At 41.0% G+C, this 22,849-nt stretch overlaps 1 protein-coding gene across 7 annotated transcripts in view; it reads left to right on the top strand.

The window, feature by feature from the left end:
* The window catches only part of LOC124002583 (transcriptional enhancer factor TEF-5-like), an 83,352-nt gene that overhangs the window by 17,066 nt on the left and 43,437 nt on the right, over window positions 1-22,849 (top strand). For 4 of the 7 annotated variants that reach the window (XM_046310096.1, XM_046310097.1, XM_046310095.1 and 1 more), the window contains exon 3: window positions 18,319-18,568. The exons of 2 other annotated variants lie outside the window; for them this stretch is intronic. In XM_046310096.1, the coding sequence (XP_046166052.1) occupies window positions 18,445-18,568 (124 nt within the window). In that variant the 5' untranslated portion in view covers window positions 18,319-18,444. Of the gene's footprint in view, window positions 1-18,318; window positions 18,569-22,849 lie in introns of those variants that run through there. One more of the 7 variants, XM_046310101.1, reaches the window with a different exon arrangement.

A 22,849-nucleotide genomic window follows, 5' to 3' on the forward strand; every position in this document is an offset into this window, starting at 1 on the left:
ACATCCTGTGGCGTACTGCATTAGCATTGAATAGCCCCTGTGATATGCAACTTTTCAGGGAAGTTAGGGACCAATATACACAGGCAGTTAGGAAAGCAAAGGCTTTTTCAAACAGAAATTTGCATCCTGTAGCACAAACTCCAAAAAGTTCTGGGAAACTGTAAAGTCCATGAAGAATAAGAGCACGTCCTCCCAGCTGCACTGAGGCTAGGAAACACTGTCACCACCGATAAATCCACGATAATTGAGAATTTCAATAAGCATTTTTCTACGGCTGGCCATGCTTTCCACCTCGCTAACCCTACCCCGGTCAACAGCCCTGCACCCCCACAGTAACTTGCCAAAACCTCCCCCATTTCCCCTTCACCCAAATCCAGATAGCTGACGTTCTGAAAGAGTTCAAAATCTGGACCCCTACAAATCAGCTGGGCTGGACAATCTGGACCCTCTCTTTCTAAAATCCACAACAATTGTTGCAAACCCTATTACTAGCCTGTTCAAACTCTCTTTCGTATCGTCTGAAATCCCCAAAGATTAGAAAGCTGCCGCGATCATCCCCCTCTTCAAAGGGGGAGACACTCTAGACCCAAACTGTTACAGACCTATATCTATCCTACCCTACTTTCTAAGGTCTTCGAAAGCCAAGTTAACAAACAGATCACCGACCATTTCAAATCCCACCGTACCTTCTTCGCTATGCAATCTGGTGTCCGAGCTGGTCATGGGTGCACTTCAGCCACGCTCAAGGTCCAAAACGATATCATAACCGCCATCAATAAAAGACAATACTGTGCAGCTGTATTCATCGACCTGGTCAAGGCTTTTGACTCTGTCAATCACCACATTCTTATCGACAGACTCAACAGCTTTGGTTTCTCAAATAACTGACTCGCCTGGTTCACTACTTCTCAGACTGTTCAGTGTGTCAAATCAGAGGGCCTGTTGTCCGAACCTCTGGCAGTCTCTATGGGGGTGCCACAGGGTTCAGTTCTCGGGCCAACGTTTTTCTCTGTATAGATCAATGATGTTGCTCTTGCTGCTGGTGATTCTCTGATCCACCTCTGCGCAGACGTCACCATTCTGTATACTTTTGGCCCTTCTTTGGACACTGTGGTAACTAACCTCCAGACAGGCTTCAAAGCCATACAACTCTCCTTCCATGGCCTCCAACTGCTCTTAAATGCAAGTAAAACTATGTAATTTATAGAATAGCCTCCAACCCCCTGCTCAGCAAATTTGATGCAATCCATCACAGTGCCATCCGTTTGGTCAGCAAAGCCCCATATACTGCGACCTGTATGCTCTAGTTGGCTGGCCCTCACTTCATATTTGTTGCAAAACCAACTGGCTCCTGGTCATCTATAAGTCTTTGCTAGGTAAAGCCCCACCTTATCTCAGCTCACTGGTCACTGGTCACCATAGCAGCACGCACCTGTAGCACGCGCTCCAGCAGGTATATTTCACTAGTCACCCCCAAAGCCTATTCCTACTTTGGCCGCTTTTCCTTCATGTTTTCTGCACAAGTATCTCTACTTGCACATTTATCTTCTGCACATCATTTTTCTATTGTGTTATTGACTGTACGTTTGTTTATTCCATTTGTAACTCTGTGTTGTTGTTTGTGTCGCACTGTTTTGCTTTATCTTGGACAGTGTCAGGACCCGGTTACGAACCCGGGTCTCCGGAGTGAGAAACAGTCACTAAACCAACTGAGCCACGAATAGTCAGCAGAACCCAGAAGATGAGGCAGACACAGCAGTACTCGAGACGGTGTATTTAATGAAGTAAAAAGTGAAGTTCTTCAGGAAAACATGTAACTCCACAACCTCAAAAGGAATTCCACAAGAACAAAGGCAATCCTCCAAGACAAAAAGGCAAATCCACAAGGTGGAAGGCACAGCACAAAAAGCCTCAAAAGATACTCAAAAACAAACAAACAAGAACAAAAAACAGAACTCCACAAGAGCGTCCACCGGGATCAACAAGAGCGTCCACCGGGATCAACAAGAGCTCACAGAGTACTAGGGCTGGGTGCTAACATACAAACACAGAGCAAAGAACTGAGTAAAACAAAGGGTTTAAATACAATCAGGGGAAACGAGGCACAGGTGCAAATAATAATGGGGATCAAGGGAAAACAAAAGGTCAAAAGGCACAATGGGGGCATCTAGTGACCAAAAACCGGAACAACACTGGCCAAATACTGACAGGACAGGTCGCAGTTGTAAATGAGAACTTGTTCTCAACTAGCCTACCTGGTTAAATAAAGGTGAAAAAATAAGAAATTACTCTTACAAACCCCCTCTAGGCCCATATTGGTGAACCTCAAAGCCAGTTGACGTAAAACCCTGCTGTACGACTATTCCTACACTTTGCACTTCAAAGTAAATCTCACCTTTGTTTTCATGAGCATGACGTTGAGCAAATGGATATCACTTCAGTATTATTATATATCCCATTCAATTTCAATTTGTAGTGTCACAGTTGAGCGTTGTGTGTTTGTTGAGAGCATTTTACACATTAACTTGAAGTGACTTCATGGTAAGATGACTTCATTTGATTGACAGCTTTGGTTGGCTATCCAGTCCTAATCTACCTTGTGAGGATGGTGTCTGTCTCATGCTGGTTTCCTCGTCAGTTACACTATTGTCCCAGCTCAAAAGGCAGACTTCTCACTCCCCCTCTCTTATGTTTTGTCTCTGTAAAACTATGATTTATTTCTGAAATAAATCATGTTTGTTTCAAAGTGCAGCGTATGAATGAAACGTGACTTTTCCACCACTTTTGGAATGGAGCAAGGACAGTCCCCATGTCATAATGTTACAGCCACCTACTGTCTCTTTAGAGTCGGGGTTGTCTGTTCCTTTTCATCCCCCTTTCTCCCAACAAAAAACCCCATAAGAAACGGATCAAATTTTGAATGTATCAGCATGATCTCATCTACATGCACTGTGTGAGTGAATAAATCACTGGTTATCCATTTACAATCCTCCACCCACAGCCAAAACACACACTACCTCTATTTGTTTTACTGTCTGTGGCTGACTGTGGGGGTTTTCCCACGTTGACTGTGGACAGTAATACACATGTTATAACACGCATACTCTCAGGACTCTCATGGAATCACTTCCTGCGTTTATACCTACAACTTTCCACATAAGAAAGATATATCAATAACATATCAAGCATTACATGGGATGTATGAGTGGAATTATGCAGTTTAGGAAGAAAAGGATACCAAACTTGCAGAGGCTTTGTAGAAGAGGCATGTGCAAAGATATACCAGATTGCTGAGGCTTTGTAGAAGAGGCCTGTGCAAAGATATACCAGATTGCTGAGGCTTTGTAGAAGAGGCCTGTGCAAAGATATACCAGATTGCTGAGGCTTTGTAGAAGAGGCCTGTGCAAAGATATACCAGATTGCTGAGGCTTTGTAGAAGAGGCCTGTGCAAAGATATACCAGATTGCTGAGCCTTTGTAGAAGAGGCCTGTGCAAAGATATACCAGATTGCTGAGGCTTTGTAGAAGAGGCCTGTGCAAAGATATACCAGATTGCTGAAAACGAAGTGCAACGTGATAGCTCTATGAGGCCTGGGAAAACAGGATTTCTGGGCTGTGAATGATGGAGTTTGAATGAATGTGCGAGGTGCATAGCTTTCCACTGGTATTTACATTCCTGCTGCACATTGGAATTCTGTAGCATGATGGTCTCAGTCAGGTCTGTGGCTGGACACACTCCCAGAGAGTGTAGGAGGGGAAGTGTGTGCGTGCATGCTTGTGTGTGTCTCATCTGACTTTGTGATCAATCTGAGCGTACCATGTCATTCAATCAAGACGCCTAATATCCCATCTGGCAACAGGCGAAAGACTCCATTCATTGAAAGTATTCTAGAAGAGTTTGTGTGTGATGTTTGTAAGTGTGTGCTCATATTTCTGTCCGGATCAGTGTGCCTCCCATCACAAGAGTGTTGTGTGTCACCCATAAGGAGTCAAAGGGCCTTTCATCTGTGTGAGGAACAGCCAATTTGATATACAGCCTGTGTCTTCTAAAGGGTTTTGAGGGTTTTACATTTTCAAAGGCCCACATGGTCATGGATTGCCGAGGCACTGATTTACAGTGTTTTCCCAATACTGTTGCTATATTAGACATTCCAGGTCAAAGTCATATTGTAGTCTCCTTCCGCCAAATGCAACCTTATTTTACTAAACTCCTTATAATCCCTATGAATGGTTGGGTGTTTTAATAACGGTAACACTGTCTAATAATGTCACTGTCGAATAACGTTAACACTGTCTAATAATTTCACTGTCCAATAATGTTAAGACTGTCAAATAACATTAACACAGTCTAATAATGTTAACACTGTCTAATAATGTTAACACTGTCTTAATAACGTTAACACTGTCAAATAACCTTAACACTAGAGGTCAGCCGATTATGATTTTTCAACGCCGATACCGATTATTGGAGGACCAAAAAAGCCAATACCGATTAATCGGACAATTAAAAAATGTTTTTGTTATTTGTAATAATGACAATTACAACAACACTGAATTAACACTTATTTTAACTTAATATAATACATCAATAAAATATATTTAGCCTCAAGTAAATAATGAAACCTGTTCAATTTGGTTTAAATAATGCAAAAACAAAGTGTTGGAGAAGAAAGTAAAAGTGCAATATGTGCTATGTAAGAAGGCTAACATTTCAGTTCCTTGCCCAGAACATGAGAACATATGAAAGCTGGTGGTTCCTTTTAACATGAGTCTTCAATATTCCCAGGTAAGAAGTTTTAGGTTGTAGTTCTTATAGGAATTATAGGACTATTTCCCTCTATACAGTGATCTGTATTTGTATTTCATTAACCTTTGACTATTGGATGTTCTTATAGGCACTTTAGTATTGCCAGTGTAACAGTATAGCTTCCGTCCCTCTCCTCGCTCCTCCTTGGGCTCGAACCAGTAACACAATGACAACAGCCACCATCGAAGCAGCGTTACCCATGCAGAGCAAGGGGAACAACTACTAGAAGGCTCAGAGCGAGTGACGTTTGAAATGCTATTAGCGCGCGCTAACTAGCTAGCAATTTCACTTCGTTACACCAGCCTCATCTCAGGAGTTGATAGGCTTGAAGTCATAAACAGCGCAATGCTTGACGCACAACGAAGAGCTGCTGGCAAAATGCACGAAAGTGCTGTTTGAATGAATTTACGAGCCTGCTTCTGCCTACCACCGCTCAGTCAGATACTTGTATGCTTGTATGCTCAGTCAGATTATATGCAACGCAGGACACGCTAGATAATATCTAGTAATATCATCAACCATGTGTAGTTAACTAGTGATTATGATTGATTGTTTTTATAAGATAAGCTTAATGCTAGCTAGCAACTTACCTTGGCTTACTGCATTCGCGGAACAGGCAGTCTCCTTGTGGAGTGCAATGAGAGAGAGGCAGGTCGTTATTGCATTGGACTAGTTAACTGTAAGGTTGTAAGATTGGATCCCCCGAGCTGACAAGGTGAAAATCTGTCGTTCTGCCCCTGAACAAGGCAGTTAACCCATAGTTCCTAGGCCGTCATTGAAAATAAGAATGTGTTCTTAACTGACTTGCCTAGTTAAAAAAGGTATAAAAATAAAAATAATAATACATTTTTAAAAATCGGCGCCCAAAATACTGATTTCCGATTGTTATGAAAACTTGAAATCGGCCCTAATTAATCAGCCATTCCGATTAATCGGTCGACCTCTACTTAACACTGTCTAATAATGTCACTGTCTAATAATGTTAACACTGTCAAATAACATTAACACTGTCAAATAACATTAACACTGTCAAATGAAGTTAACACTGTCTAAAAAAGTTAACACTGTCGAATATCGTTAACACCTAATAATGTCACTGTCTAATAATGTTAACACTGTCTAATACTGTTAACACTTTCTAATAATGTTAACACTGTCTAATAACGTTAACACTGTTTAATAACATTAACACTGTCTAGTAATGTTAACACTGTCTAGTAATGTTAACACTGTCTAGTAATGTTAACACTGTCTAATAACGTCACTGTCTAATAATTTTAACACTGTCTAATAATGTTAACACTGTATAGTAATGTTAACACTGTCTAATAATGTCACTGTCTAATAATGTCACTGTCTAATAATGTTAACACTGTCTAATAACGTTAACACTGTTTAATAACATTAACACTGTCTAGTAATGTTAACACTGTCTAGTAATGTTAACACTGTCTAATAACGTCACCGTCTAATAATTTTAACACTGTCTAATAATGTTAACACTGTCTAATAATGTCACTGTCTAATAATGTCACTGTCTAATAATGTCACTGTCTAATAATATCACTGTCTAATAATGTCACTGTCTAATAATGTTAACACTGTCTAATAACGTTAACACTGTATAATAATGTTAACACTGTCTAATAATGTTAACACTGTATAATAATGTTAACACTGTCTAATAATGTTAACACTGTCTAGTAATGTTAACACTGTCTAATAATGTTACCACTGTTTAATAACGTTAGCACTGTCTAATAACGTTAGCACTGTCTAATAATGTTAACACTGTCTAATAATGTCACTTTCTAATAATGTTAACACTGTCTAATAATATTAACACTGTCTAGTAATGGTGACACTGTCTAGTAATGTCATTGTCTAATAATGTCACTGTCTAATAATGTTAACACTGTCTAATAATGTTAACACTGTCTAATAATGTTAACACTGTCTAATAATGTCACTGTGTAATAATGTTAACACTATCTAATAACGTTAACACTGTATCATAATGTTAACACTGTCTAATAACGTTAACACTGTCTAATAATGTTAACACTGTCGAATACCGTTAACACTGTCTCATAATGTTAACACTGTCTAATGGTGTTAACACTTTCTAATAATGTTAACACTGTCTAATAATGTTAACAGTGTCTAATGGTGTTAACACTTTCTAATAATGTTAACACTGAAATTGTTGATTGCCTTGGTCCCAGGAGTTCCCAATTATCGTAGTAGGCTAATGGAAATAGGTATATTGTAGCATTTGATCTGATTTGTACAACCTTTGTTGATCGTTAAATACACAATCAAACTGTTAAATGCAGCTCTCTCAGTTTCCTTTGTTGTGTCTATTCTTCACTATTCTACTGCATCAAATTGAATTACCCAGTAATATAGTGAAACAGTCTATATGGGCATAGCGTTGACAATGCCTTCTCTCTCTCTCTGCTAGTTAATATCAGGCAGCGTCATGGAGAGGCTGTGAGTGTGGTTGTGTCTCTCTCTGTCTCTGCTGATGTTGCATTCCAGCAGAAACAATCCTACTGTTTTCCAGACCCCGAAGTGGACGCCTAAATTGGACAATCCGCCCCCCTCCCCTCGTTCCCCTCCTCTCCCTCCCCCTTACATGTATCCTCTGGTCTCCCGTCCTTATTTGGGCAGAGACGTTCTGAGCACTGGGCGGAGGGGTGGAGTGGGGGAGGGGATGGTGGGCGTCGGGTTGACACAAGGGAGGCAGAAGGAGAAACAGTGAACGCTCACAGCCCTTTCTTAATAAGGACATGTCTGGAATTTAAGCCTCGCTCTCCATGAGAGCTCTTTCACACACAGCACAGCAGCACCCCACTAAACTCATGTACTACTATAGCCCACTACCCAGGGATTCTGATCAGTATTGTCAAATCCCCATGACAAATCCCTCTCACTATTCCACAAGTTAGTCCCCGTTGGCTAGGAGACTCTTACTCCATACCTTTACGTCTATGATCCTACACCACGCGTTTATCGGAGAGAAACAGCTTAGTTAATATCATAATATCTAATATCTTTACAGACTCGAAACGTGTCTTAACACACAGTGGTCTTGCTGACCACCCGGACAGTGTTAAAGAAGGGTGGGTTTGTGTGTCTTCACTACCAGGAAAAACACTGGGACTGCCTCCAAAAAAAAGAACATATCAATTGGACACATTAGACACAACATTTCTGGTCTTAATAGACCTGATATGCAATGGATTCTTCTAGACCAGTGCATTTGCATTATGCTATATGCACCCACACTTTTCTACCACAGTGGATGTTTACTGTAGTGATTGTGGATGTTTCTGGTAATTGGATCTGCTCATCTTGAGTTGTGTTGGGGTAGATGTATAGCTGCAGCCTGATCTCTGTGGACTTTTAGCTTTAAATACTTGAGCTGCTGACCTACCTGCTGACTGCTGGGCGAGAGCTTCTCGAATTTTGCCGTGATCTCCACATTCAGTCATTGGGTTTAAGATAGAGGTCGGCCGATTATGATTTTTCAATACCGATACCGATTACTGGAGGACCAAAAAAGCCGATACCGATTAATCGGACGATTAAAAAAAATGTATTTGTAATAATGACAATTACAACAACACTGAATTAACACTTATTTTAACTTAATATAATACATCAATAAAATCAATTTAGTCTCAAATAGATAATGAAACATGTTCAATTTGGTTAAAATAATGCAAAAACAAAGTGCTGGAGAAGAATGTAAAAGTGCAATATGTGCTATGTAAGAAAGCTAACGTTTCAGTTCCTTGCTCAGAACATGACAACATATGAAAGCTGGTGGTTCCTTTTAGCAAGAGTCTTCAATATTCCCAGGTAAGAAGTTTTAGGTTGTAGTTATTATAGGACTATTTCCCTCTATACCATTTGTATTTCATTAACCTTTGACTGTTGGATGTTCTTATTGGCACTTTAGTATTGCCAGTGTAACAGTATAGCTTCCACCCCTCTCCTCGCTCCTCCCTGGGCTTGAACCAGCAACACAATGACAACAGCCACCACATCGAAGCAGCTTTACCCATGTAGAGCAAGGGAAACAACCACCCCAAGGCTCAGAGAGAGTGAAGTTTGAAATGCTATTAGCACGTGCTAACTAGCCAGCCATTTCACTTCGGTCACACCAGCCTCATCTCAGGAGTTGATAGGTTTGAAGTCATAAACAGCGCAATGCTTGATGCACAAGGAAGAGCTGCTGGCAAAACACACGAAAGTGCTATTTGAATTCATGTTTACGCGCCTGCTTCTGCCTACCACCTTTCAGTCAGATGCTTAGATACTTGTATGCTTGTATGCTCAGTCAGATTTTATGCAACACAGGACACGCTAGATGATATTTAGTAATATCATCAACCATGTGTCGTTAACTAGTGATTATGATTGATTGTTTTTTATAAGATAAGTTTAATGCTAGCAAGCAACTTACCTTGGCTTACTGCATTTGCGTAACAGGCAGTCTCCTTGTGGAGTGCAATGAGAGAGAGGCAGGTCATTATTGCGTTGGACAAGTTAACTGTAAGGTTGCAAGATTGGATCCCCCGAGCTGACAAGGTGAAAATCTGTCTTTCTGCCCCTGAACGAGGCAGTTAACCCACCGTTCCTAGGCAGTCATTGAAAATAAGAATGTGTTCTTAACTGACTTGCCTAGTTAAATAAAGATTAAATAAAGGCGTAAAAAAAAAACTTGAAATAGGCCCCAATTAATCGGCCATTAATCGGTCGACCTCTAGTTTAAGACCAACCCTGGTCCTGGGGGGCCCAAAGTTCTCAGCTTTACCTCAAAATCTCATACTGTCCCTCAACCAGACTTTCCCTCAAATAGACTTAGGCACTAGTCTTAGTGGTGGTGCTCAGTTTGTCTCTAGCCAACTGCGTTACATTCAGGCCTAGTCACACTGGAGGGTTTTCCTTCAGGAGGTAGAACTGGTTTTCCTGCCTTTGATCTGTTGTCATTTGAAGTACTAGACTGTCATATACACTGAGTGTACAAAACATTAGCATTAGGTGAATCCAGGTGAAAGCTAGGATCCCTTATTGATGTCACTTGTTACATCCACTTCACTCAGTGTAGATGAAGTGGAGGAGACAGGTTAAAAATATATATTTTTAAGCCTTGAGATCATTGAGATGAATGGGCGAAAGAAAATATTTAAGTGCCTTTGAACGAGGTATGGTTGTAGGTGCCAGGTGCACCGGTTTGTGTCAAGAACTGCAATGCTCCTGGATTTTTCACACCAACAGTTTCCCGTGTGTATCAAGAATGGTCCACCACCCAAAGGACATCCAGCCAACTTGACACAGCTGAAGCATTGGAGTCAACATGGGCCAGAATCCCTGTGGAATGCTTTTGACACCTTGTAGTGTCCATGCCCAGATGAAAAAGCATGAAAATATGTCTGGATTGGGTTAGAGCTTTGATTGGCATGGAAATTCAAGCCTGATGATCCATACATTGGCGGCAGGGTAGCCTAGTGGTTAGAGCATTGGACTAGTAACCGAAAGGTTGCAAGTTCAAAATCCTCGAGCTGACAAGGTACAAATCTGTTGTTCTGCCCCTGAACAGGCAGTTAGCCCACTGTTCCTAGGCCGTCATTGAAAATAAGATAACTGACTTGCCTAGTAAAATAAAGATAAAATAAAAATAAAAAACATTAAAGACATTTAATGAGCCAAGCCCAAAAAAGCCCAAATGATTGTACCGTTATCCAATACATAGCCTATGATATATAGACTACCGTACATTACGCACAACAGAAAAACACCAAAGCCCATAAATGTAGCTATCTATTCTTGGGTAAATAACTGAAACAAGCTCCAGTAGGCTAATCTTTTTGAGTGTAGACTGTAGATTAGTAGGCCGGCACATTAATACCTTTCATAATATTTCCCCTAATGTTGTGTGACGGATGTGTTAGCCTAACCCTTCTTTCTCTCTCTATTGTTGCTTAATTCTTTCCTCGACTTTCAACAGTTAAATGAAATAAGGTTTTGTTATTTTCAACATTGTAATGACATGTCTGAATAATAGAAGAATAAGATACAGCAGGCTTTCACTTCTCTTCAGGAGACTGAATGGTTATGGGTCTGAATAAATAACTGCTATAGCCTAGCGCCATCTGAATGGTTAGGGGTCTGAATAAATAACTGCTATAGCCTAGCGCCATCTGAATAGTTAGGGGTCTGAATAAATAACTGCTATAGCCTAGCGCCATCTGAATGGTTATGGGTCTGAATAAATAACTGCTATAGCCTAGCGCCATCTGAATGGTTAGAGGTCTGAATAAATAACTGCTATAGCCTAGCGCCACCTGAATGGTTATAGGTCTGAATAAATAACTGCTATAGCCTAGCGCCATCTGAATAGTTAGGGGTCTGAATAAATAACTGCTATAGCCTAGCGCCATCTGAATGGTTATAGGTCTGAATAAATAACTGCTATAGCCTAGCGCCATCTGAATGGTTAGAGGTCTGAATAAATAACTGCTATAGCCTAGCGCCATCTGAATGGTTATAGGTCTGAATAAATAACTGCTATAGCCTAGCGCCATCTGAATGGTTAGGGGTCTGAATAAATAACTGCTACAGCCTAGCGCCATTTGAATGGTTATATGTCTGAATAAATAAAAACTTTTATTTTTATATGACCTTTATTTAAGTAGGCAAGTCAGTTAAGAACAATTTCTTATTTTCAATGACAGCCTAGGAACAGTGGGTTAACTGCCTGTTCAGGGACAGAACAACAGATTTGTGCCTTGTCAGCTCAGGGATTCAAACTTGCAACCTTTTGGTTACTAGTCCAACGCTCTAACCACTAGGCTACCATGCCGCCCCTGCCACACTGCCACTCCTATAGCCTAGCGCCATCTGAATGGTTATAGGTCTGAATAAATAACTGCTATAGCCTAGCGCCATCTGAATGGTTATAGGTCTGAATAAATAACTGCTATAGCCTAGCGCCATTTGAATGGTTATGGGTCTGAATAAATAACTGCTATAGCCTAGCGCCATCTGAATGGTTATAGGTCTGAATAAATAACTGCTATAGCCTAGCGCCATCTGAATGGTTATAGGTCTGAATAAATAACTGCTATAGCCTAGCGCCATCTGAATAGAGGTCTGAATAAATAACTGCTACAGCCTAGCGCCATCTGAATGGTTATATGTCTGAATAAATAACATTATTTTTTATTTATATGACCTTTATTTTACTAGGAAAGTCAGTTAAGAACAAATTGTTATTTTCAATGACAGCCTAGGAACAGTGGGTTAACTGCCTGTTCGGGGGCAGAATGACAGATTTGTGCCTTGTCAGCTCAGGGATTCGAACTTGCAACCTTTCGGTTACTAGTCCAACGCTCTAACCACTAGGCTACCATGGCGCCCCTGCCGCCCTGCCACTCCTATAGCCTAGCGCCATCTGAATGGTTATAGGTCTGAATAAATAACTGCTATAGCCTAGCGCCATTTGAATGGTTATGGGTCTGAATAAATAACTGCTATAGCCTAGCGCCATCTGAATGGTTAGGGGTCTGAATAAATAACTGCTATAGCCTAGCGCCATCTGAATGGTTATGGGTCTGAATAAGTAACTGCTATAGCCTAGCGCCATCTGAATGGTTATAGGTCTGAATAAATAACTGCCATTTGAATATGGGTCCTTTTGAATGGTTATATCTGAATAAATAACTGCTATAGCCTAGCGCCATCTGAATGGTTATGGGTCTGCATAAATAACTGCTATAGCCTAGCGCCATCTGAATGGTTAGGGGTCTGAATAAATAACTGCTATAGCCTAGCGCCATCTGAATGGTTATGGGTCTGCATAAATAACTGCTATGGCCTAGCGCCATCTGAATGGTTAGGGGTCTGAATAAATAACTGCTATAGCCTAGCGCCATCTGAATGGTTAGGGGTCTGAATAAATAACTGCTATAGCCTAGCGCCTTCTGAATGGTTATAGGTCTGAATAAATAACTGCTTGCCTAGCGCCATCTGAATGGTTATAGGTCTGAATAAATAACTGCTATAGCCTAGCGCCATCTGAATGGTTAGGGGTCTGAATAAATAACTGCTATAGCCTAGCCCATCTGAATGGTTAGGGGTCTGAATAAATAACTGCTATAGCCTAGCGCCATCTGAATGGTTATAGGTCTGAATAAATAACTGCTATAGCCTAGCGCCATCTGAATGGTTATAGGTCTGAATAAATAACTGCTATAGCCTAGCGCCATCTGAATGGTTATAGGTCTGAATAAATAACTGCTATAGCCTAGCGCCATTTGAATGGTTATGGGTCTGAATAAATAACTGCTATAGCCTAGCGCCATCTGACTGGTTAGGGGTCTGAATAAATAACTGCTATAGCCTAGCGCCATCTGAATGGTTATGGGTCTGAATAAGTAACTGCTATAGCCTAGCGCCATCTGAATGGTTATAGGTCTGAATAAATAACTGCTATAGCCTAGCGCCATTTGAATGGTTATGGGTCTGAATAAATAACTGCTATAGCCTAGCGCCATCTGAATGGTTATAGGTCTGAATAAATAACTGCTATAGCCTAGCGCCATCTGAATGGTTATGGGTCTGCATAAATAACTGCTATGTTCTGAATGGTTAGAGGTCTGAATAAATAACTGCTATAGCCTAGCGCCATCTGAATGGTTATGGGTCTGCATAAATAACTGCTATGGCCTAGCGCCATCTGAATGGTTAGGGGTCTGAATAAATAACTGCTATAGCCTAGCGCCATCTGAATGGTTATGGGTCTGAATAAATAACTGCTATAGCCTAGCGCCTTCTGAATGGTTATAGGTCTGAATAAATAACTGCTATAGCCTAGCGCCATCTGAATGGTTATAGGTCTGAATAAATAACTGCTATAGCCTAGCGCCATCTGAATGGTTAGGGGTCTGAATAAATAACTGCTATAGCCTAGCGCCATCTGAATGGTTAGGGGTCTGAATAAATAACTGCTATAGCCTAGCGCCATCTGAATGGTTATAGGTCTGAATAAATAACTGCTATAGCCTAGCGCCATCTGAATGGTTATAGGTCTGAATAAATAACTGCTATAGCCTAGCGCCATCTGAATGGTTATAGGTCTGAATAAGTAATTGCTATAGCCTAGCGCCATCTGAATAGTTATAGGTCTGAATAAATAATTGCTAATAAAATAACTGCTATAGCCTATCTGAATTCTGAATAAGCTATCTGAATAGTTATAGGTCTGAATAAATAATTGCTATTGCCTACTGACATCCCGCCTACCGACACCCCGCATTCTATTGACTGCTGCAAACAAGAGCTTGAGTCCCTCTTCCAATAATAAGAAGTATAAGAAATGCATTTAGTCTAGCTTTTCCGGGACTCCAACTCCAAGAGCTAAGGAGCGTTTTTTAAGGAGACAGGCCAGTTGAGCACCGGTGTGTAATGCGCAAGCGACAGAGGCTATAAATGATAAGCTTATGAGTAACCCAACATTCATTAGCTAAATATAAGTCTAATACTGCATTGAATTTATTACCTGAAATAGGTAGGCTAGGACATCTATCTATACACTGAACAAAAACATAAATTCAACATGTAAAGTGTTGGCCCCATGTTTCATGAGCTGAAATAAAAGATCCCAGAAATGTTCCATATGCACAAAAATGTATTTACATCCCTGTTAGTGAGCATTTATCCTTTGCCAATATAATCCATCCACCTGACACATGTGGGATATCAAGAAGCTGATTAAACAGCATGATCATTACACAGGTGCATCTCGTGCTGGGGACAATAAAAGCCACTCTAAAATGTGCAGTTTTGTAAAACAACACAATGGCACAGAAGTCTCAAGTTTTGAGGGAGTGTGCAATAAGCATGCTGGCTCGTGGAATGTTCACCAGAGCTGTTGCCAGAGTATGTTATCTTCATTTCTCTACCATAAGCCGCCTCCAACATCATTTTAGAGAATTTAGTAGTACGTCCACCCGGCCTCACAACCCCGACTGCGTGTAACCACGCCAGCCCAGGACCTCTACATCCGGCTTCTTCACCTGCTGGATTATCTGAGACCAGCCACCCAGAAATCTGATGAAACTGAGGAGTATTTCTGTCTGTAATAAAGCCCTTTTGTGGGGAAAAACTAATTCCCAGGCCCACCCATGGCTGAGCCCCTGCCCAGTCATGTGAAATCCATAGATTAGGGCGTAATTCATTCCCTTATATGAACTGTAACTCAGTAAAATCATTGAAATTGTTGCATGATGCATTTATATTTTTGTTCAGTAATATATACTGCATATTAATTGAACAGGATAAGGCCCATCTATTTTGGATTCAATTTTAATGGAATGAGAGTGCTTGAGTGCACACAGATTAATAGCAACGGTATCCGAGTGATAGGGTGTTTTAAAACTCTGCCGATTCAAAAAAATCTTTACAATAATATAATAAAACAGATGGAGATGTGCTAATTAGACGTGCATTCAGTCCTTATAATACTGTAGCATAGGCTAGAATAGGCTATATAGTCTTAACTTTCACAAGAAAAGAAGTTACCATAATGAGTTACCATAAAGATGTATTGAGTACTGTGCTCAATACTGTGCTGTCTGTCTCCACCCTGGGCGTTGATGATTGATCATGCAGATTAAAAAAATCTAAAGTCAAAATCAAACTTTATTTGCAACATGCGCCGAATACAATAAGTGTAGACTTTACCGTGAAATGCTTACTTACAAGCCCTTAACCAACAGTGCAGTTCAAGAAGAACTGAGAGAGTCCTTAGCTTAGTGATGAGCTTCGTGGGCACTATGGTGTTGAATGCTAAGCTGTAGTCAATTAACAGCATTCTCACATAGGTGTTCCTTTTGTCCAGGTGAGAAAGGGCTGTGTGGAGTGTGATTGAGATTGCGTCATCTGTGGATCTGTTTGGGGGATATACGAATTGGAGTGGGTCTAGGGTGTCCGGGAGGATGCAGTTGATGTGAGCCATGACCAGCCTTTCAAAGTACTTCATGGCTACCAATGTGCCACGGGGCGGTAATCATTTAAGCAGGTTACCTTCGCATCCTTGGGTACAGGGACTATGGTGGTTTGCTTGAAACATGTAGGTATTACAGACTCGGTCAGGGAGAGGTTGAAAATGGCATTGAAGACACTTGACAGTTGGTCCGCGCATGCTTTGAGTACACGTCCTGGTAATCCGTCTGGCCCAGTGGCTTTGTGAATGTTGACCTGCTTAAAGGTTTTGTTCACATCGGCTACCGAGAGCGTTATCACACAGTCATCCAGAACAGCTGGTGCTCTCATGCATGCTTCAGTGTTGCTTGCCTCGAAGCGAGCATAAAAGGCATTTAGCTCGTTTGGTAGGCTCGCGTCACTGGGCAGCTCGCATCTTGGTTTCCATTGGATGAATCCCGGACAATATTCTAGTCTGTGCTAGCAAAACAGTTCTGTAGTGTAGCATCTGCATCATCTGACCAGTTCCGTATTGAGCTGGTACTCACATCTTTAGTTTTTGCTTGTAAGCAGGAATCAGGAGGATAGAATTATGGTCAGATTTGCCAAATGTGGGACTTTGCTGCATCTCTGTGTGTAGATTAAAAGTGGTCTAGGATTTTTTTTCCCTGGTTGCACGTAATGCTGGTAACAATTTGGTAAAACTGATTTAAGTTTTCCTGCATTAAAGTCCCCGGCCACAAGGAGCGTTGCTTCAGGGTGAGCATTTTCTTCTTTGCGTATTGCCTTATAGAGTTGTTTGAGAGCGGTCTTAGTGCCAGCCTTGTTTTGTGGTGGTAAATAGATGGCTACGGATAATACAGATGAGAACTCTCTTGGTAGATAATATGGTCTGCAGCTTATCATAAGGTACTCTACCTCAGGCGAGCAATACCTCGAGACTTCTTTAATATTAGACATCGCGCACCCGCTGTTATTGACAAAAAGACACACATACCCACCCCTCGTCTTACGAGTGGTAGCGTCTCTGTTCTGCCGGAGCATGGAAAATCACGATAACTCTATATTATCCGTATCTTCGTTCAGCCACGTCTCAGTGAAACATAAGATGTGACAGTTTTTTATGCCCCTTTGGTAGGATAATCTTAATAGTAGGTCATCAATTTTATTTTCCAATGATTGCACGTTAGCAAGGAGAATGGAAGGCATGGGGAGTTTATTCGCTCGCCTCCGGCTTCTCAGAAGGATCCCCGATCTGCGTCTCCTTTTCCGGCGTCTTTTCTTCATTCAAAAGGCGTGGATCTGGGCCTGTTCCAGTGAAAGCAGGATATCCTTCTCGTCGGACTCGTTAAAGGAAAAAGCTTCTTCCTGTCCGCGGTGAGTAATTGCTTTTCTGATGCCCAGAAGTTATTTTCAGTCATCAGAGATGGTAGCAGCAACATTATGTACACAATAAGTTTTAAAAAATAAGAATGAAACGCACATTTTTTTTACATGAAACGCACATTTTTTTTTACAAAATAGCACAATTGATTGGGAGAATGTAAAACGTCAGCCATGTTCTTCGGCGCCATCTTCAAACAGAGACAGCAGAATCGCCTTTGAAATTTAGACATTGCATATAATTTAACAGTTACATTTCACGTTATGCTGTTCATATAAATCATTTATTTCTCACAGTTATTTATCCCTGAAAAGGGGAGAGGGTTTGGGAAGGAAATCTTGATAAATCTCGGTAACCCGGTTCTCGCTATTCAACTCGTGTGCATCTTTTGTCTTTTAGTGAAGAGACATGTTCATGTGGTAGTTGTGATTTTTAGTAAACAATTAAATAGCTTTACTTTTCACATCTCTTTTAATCCTCCACTTCATATTTTTTAAGTTGCATTATGGACGTTTTCAACAACTTTAAAATGTTCCAATGATGCCCTCGTGAATTTGTTTTTCAGCGGAACCTCAAAATGTTCTTGTAATGTGAGGAGTTGAGTTAACCCATAGGACCATCCCAAATGGCCTTCCCCATATTTGTCCAATATGTGTATTTTTTTCAACATCGGCCATATTTCCAATATAAACACGCAAGCATCATGGGATGATGGATACTTAGGGGACTCTACAACACGATGAAGAAGAGGCAGCTTGAAAAATACTTAAGATCTTGGCCTGCTCTCAGCCATAAAGTGACCACATTGGGAAGCATTCCCCTAACCACAATAATTCTTTGAGGCCACTGCTGATTAGATTGCTATTAAAACAAGGTTTTATAGAATAGCTTGAATTCATTTGGCAGTTTTAGACACGTAAAAATGTGTCAATGATAACAATAATCAAGGGCTGTATTGTTTGTTCATACATATTTAAAGATTTCAAAACGGACAACCAAAGGAGCATACGACTGAATTGTAAATGTACTCGCCTGCTAATGGTGACAATGATGATGAAGTTGTTGACAGCAGTTACAATGATGATGATGATAATGACTGTGTATTCTTCTCTTTCCCTCTCTCTCTCCCCCAGATCCTCTGACTGTGGGGCTCGTCGTCGGGCCCAGTGGGAGCCGCCACCATTGCTTCCAACGAGTGGAGTGCCAACGGTAGCCCGGAGGATGGGCTGGAAGAGGGGAACGATGAGCTGGACAAGGCCATGGACGGGGACGCCGAGGGGGTGTGGAGCCCAGACATAGAGCAGAGCTTCCAGGAGGCCCTGGCCATCTACCCTCCCTGTGGACGGAGGAAGATCATCCTCTCAGATGAAGGCAAGATGTATGGTGAGTAAGACACAAGCAAGCAATCCCACACACAATACATTTTTTATGATACCTTTTTTCATCATGGGCCCTTTATGGTCTTAAAAACATCAAGTATCATTTTTTAAATGACTTGATGTGTCAGGCAGTCAATGTACTGATACCAAAACAGGGTGCTATGTTTTGATTGCCACATCATTGATGTTTGACCTTGAAAGACACGTTCTTTGTCATCAACCAATCCAGTCTAGACAGTAGTTTATTTGTGTAGTTATACCTAACAAACTTTTTCTAATTCTTATTTAACTAGATATAAAACTGGAACGTACACACACACATACACACACAAACAAAAATCCAACTCATTCCATGTGTTAATCTGCCCTCCATCACTTTCTGGCTCATGTATTGAAACAACTGTGGCTTAATGTGTTTGGATCCCATTCCCTTCTGTAGTGAGGAAGGAAAATAAAATCTCAGCAGTTTGTAGTCTATTGGTTATTATCAATAAATGTCACAATAAGGTGCATCTCAAGCTCTGTTAAAACATGAACTGTGTGTGATTTTCAAATAAATGTTACAATTATTTGGTTGTAATATGAGCATATCCGAACTACTAATTTCCAATTATTCCATGCAAAACAATTGTGCACATTAAGCTCTAGGTCAGGGGCAGGCAACACCATGGTCCTATGTTTTTGATATAACCGACCTGGAAGACCAGGTGTGTTCAATTGAACTGATCAGTTGGTCAGGTGTGGTGTTGAGTTGAAACAAAATCGTTTAGTACCTGTGGCACTCCAGGGACAGGGTTGCTTAGCCCCTGCTAGGGTCTATATCATAGTTATAAAGCAAGTTACTGCATGATCAGTAAACATTTGGGGTGTAACGGTACACATATTTGTACCGAACGGTTCGGTATGGGGACCTCGGTTCGGTATGGGGACCTCGGTTCGGTATGGGGACCTCGGTTCGGTATGGGGACCTCGGTTCGATATGGGGACCTCGGTTCGGTATGGGGACCTCGGTTCGATATGGGGACCTCGGTTCGGTATGGGGACCTCGGTTCGGTATGGGGACCTCGGTTCGGTACACACTGTGAATGAATACATTAAAATAGTTGAAATAAAATACTAGGCCTATAGCAGTGTATTCCAACCATGGTCCTGGGGACCCCAAGGGCTGCACATTTCGTTTTTTGCCTTAGCACTATACAACTGATTCAAATGATACAATCTTGATAATGAGTTCATCATTTGAATAAGCTGTGTAAAGCTAGGGCAAAAACCAAAACGTTCACCCCTTGGGATCCCAAGGCCCGAGTTTGGGAAACGCTGGCCTAAAGGCTATGCCTACGCTGCTTTGTAGCCTCTTGAGTAAATCTGAGATGAAAAAAACATTTCAGGCTATTCCGTTAAAACAACTAGAGCCTATGCATACGTTGTAATCAAAATTCCAATCTTAATTGCCGCATTTCAAACAGTCCTTGTGTGAGGCGCAGCTAGGAACTAGTTCTGTACGGTTGTGGTGAGTGGTGGGGTCGATAAACTCGAATTGGAGGATCCTCCAGTTTGGGAACATTTTGGCTTACCGTATATTAAAATGGCGATGGACAGAGAGTTGTGGATAAAACGTTAACAGTATGTCGCCACACTCAATGCAGCTGCCAACACCTCAAATATGTTGACATATTTACACCGACATCACCCCAGTAGCCAATACCAGAGCAAAACACAAAGAGACAACAACACAACATCTTCTTAACTCTGCATTCAAGCAGCCCTTGGCAGCTGATTCTGATCGGGCCAAAGAAATTACAAGAACGATAGGTTGACTATGTTTAGATTTTTGACAGTCTGGTTTATAGCTGCGGATATACAGCATGCCTATTCCCGGTTGTTGAGAATAGGATGAACATGCTAAGTTGTGAACTTCCCTCTTGCACCCATTTCAGAAAACAGGTATTACCCTTTCTTGCAAACTGATAGAGCTTGCAAGAAAGGCAGTCAGAGCTTGCAAGAAAGGCAGTCAGAGCTTGCATGAAAGGCAGTCAGAGCTTGCAAGAAAGGCATGTCAGAGCTTGCAAGAAAGGCAGTCAGAGCTTGCAAGAAAGGCATTTCACTGTACTTGTGCATGTACCATTAAAACTTGAAGCTTGAAACTATTTAAGCAAGCCAAAGCAGAAGATTTCAATGAATTGTCCAATGCACCCTGTGTTGTGCTTACTTAACAGTGACAGCCATCATATTACCCCGGATTGGGAGATGTACCATACTACAGACACGCCCCGTGTATGAGTCACACTTGCGTATCTGGCAGTGAAGGAGGCAGTGTCATGGTGTGTTCATAACCAAGATGGAAGTGGAAATGTACCCAGAGAGATAGATAAAGGACTTATCTTTGTATCTGTGCCATTGTGGCGCCCGTGACAGCAGTGGCAGCGCCATTCAGGCAATCTTCATTTTGAAGTAGTGAGTTTTCTTCTTAACGATTGGCTGATCCCTCCTGATGACCCGGTTGGACATGACTCCAACAGGGTCACCAGGAGGGACCATCCAAAGAAGTTGTAAGTTCCACCCCACCGGACACACACTGGTTGATTCAAAGTTGTTTCCACATCATTTCAATGAAATTACTTTGAACCAACGTTGAATTGACGTGTGTGCCTAGTGGGACCCAGTTTCCCATTTTAACACGGCATTTTGCCCACTATAGGCCTCTATCATTCTCTATGGAGTTTACCACATATGACTGGGAAAACTCCACTTGAACATCCCTGCAACTGGTATTTACTTGTGCAAATCTCGTTTATCATTTTGAGCGTCCACTTCTCCCACATGGTGAGCTCTGCCTCTATAACACTATTTCCAGCAGTTAAATGCAACAACAAAACCTTATTTATAAAAAGCAACGTATTAATGTGTTTTTTTTAAACTCTATAATCTGTTTATAAGCATGATAGCTGTACTGTTAGTTTATGGTTAACACAGCTTGTTGGCCATTAGCCAATCTGCATTTCTCAACTAGTTCAAATCAGATGAATGGATCCAACTGTTATGTAGGACTTCACAACTGGTCAATTCCCACCTCCCACACAGAGAGGAAACTTCAGAGGCCCAACATCACAACAGACAATGCCAGGAACATTGTGAATGCTCAACATTGTGAATGCTCAACTTTGTGGATAGCATGTAGTACTTTCCTGCAATCAAATGAATATTTTTCATAATTTCACAATTAATAAACATGATAAAATAATATAAAACACTGAAAATCTGGTGTTACTAAGTCAAAGTTTTTGTTATATTTCAGTCTTATGATAATATTGGGATACTAACTCAAAATGTCATTCATTCCAACTTTATATCTGACATGGTTCAGGTGTCTTTTTAAGCCCATAACCATGTGTGTGAATTGTATGCTTTTGTTTCAAAGTAGATTTGTTTAAGACTACCGATTGTTTAAGACTACCAATTGTTTAAGACTACCGATTGTTTAAGACTACCGATTGTTTAAGACTACCGATTGTTTAAGACTACCGATTGTTTAAGCCTACCGATTGTTTAAGACTACCGATTGTTTAAGTGATGGTAGCATATCCTTCCGGGATATAGCTAAGCTCGTGTCATTTAGCTTGCTTCATCAGAGAAGGCTTTTGTGAAGAGCTTGACAAGTAGCTTATATTTTGAGTCTAAACTTGACCTGGTAAAGTTGTCTGTCTCGACTACTGTCATTACTACTATAGGCAATAGGTATAGCTGGTCCATTATTCAATATCTTTATAAGTTGGTTTCCAGTAGCAATTGTGGAAAAACAGCCTTAAAATCCATTCTGAAAGAGGTATAATATTAGCCAGCGAAGGTATGTTGGTTGGAGATAAAAAGTATAGAGCTTACCATAATGTTGAGGCGACTTTACAAAGTTGCTAGCTGGCAAACATTATTTCTAGCTAGCGTTACATGGGCCCTTCTGCTGCTTTACAGGCAGAGGCCACTACGGACGGAAAATGTACCTAAACCACACATAATTGTCAGGTAAAGTACAGTTTAATATTATGTCACTCAAATTTCCAATTAAATGGGGGCCAATATATTGAGAGATGTAGTGTGTATTCCAGCTGTGTTCTGCTGTAATGCATTGGAGCATGCTGCGGCTTGCCCCCCAGCTGGGAATGGAATGTTTCAATATGATGTTATTGATAACAACCTATAGAAAGACACATCCTGTTTCTTTTATGTTTAATATTACTTGATATTTTTTTCATCCTTCTTATCACAACATCATGGTGAGGCTCTAGCTGTC

The sequence above is a fragment of the Oncorhynchus gorbuscha genome, linkage group LG18, assembly GCF_021184085.1.
Source record: "Oncorhynchus gorbuscha isolate QuinsamMale2020 ecotype Even-year linkage group LG18, OgorEven_v1.0, whole genome shotgun sequence".
Classification (NCBI taxonomy): domain Eukaryota; kingdom Metazoa; phylum Chordata; class Actinopteri; order Salmoniformes; family Salmonidae; genus Oncorhynchus; species Oncorhynchus gorbuscha.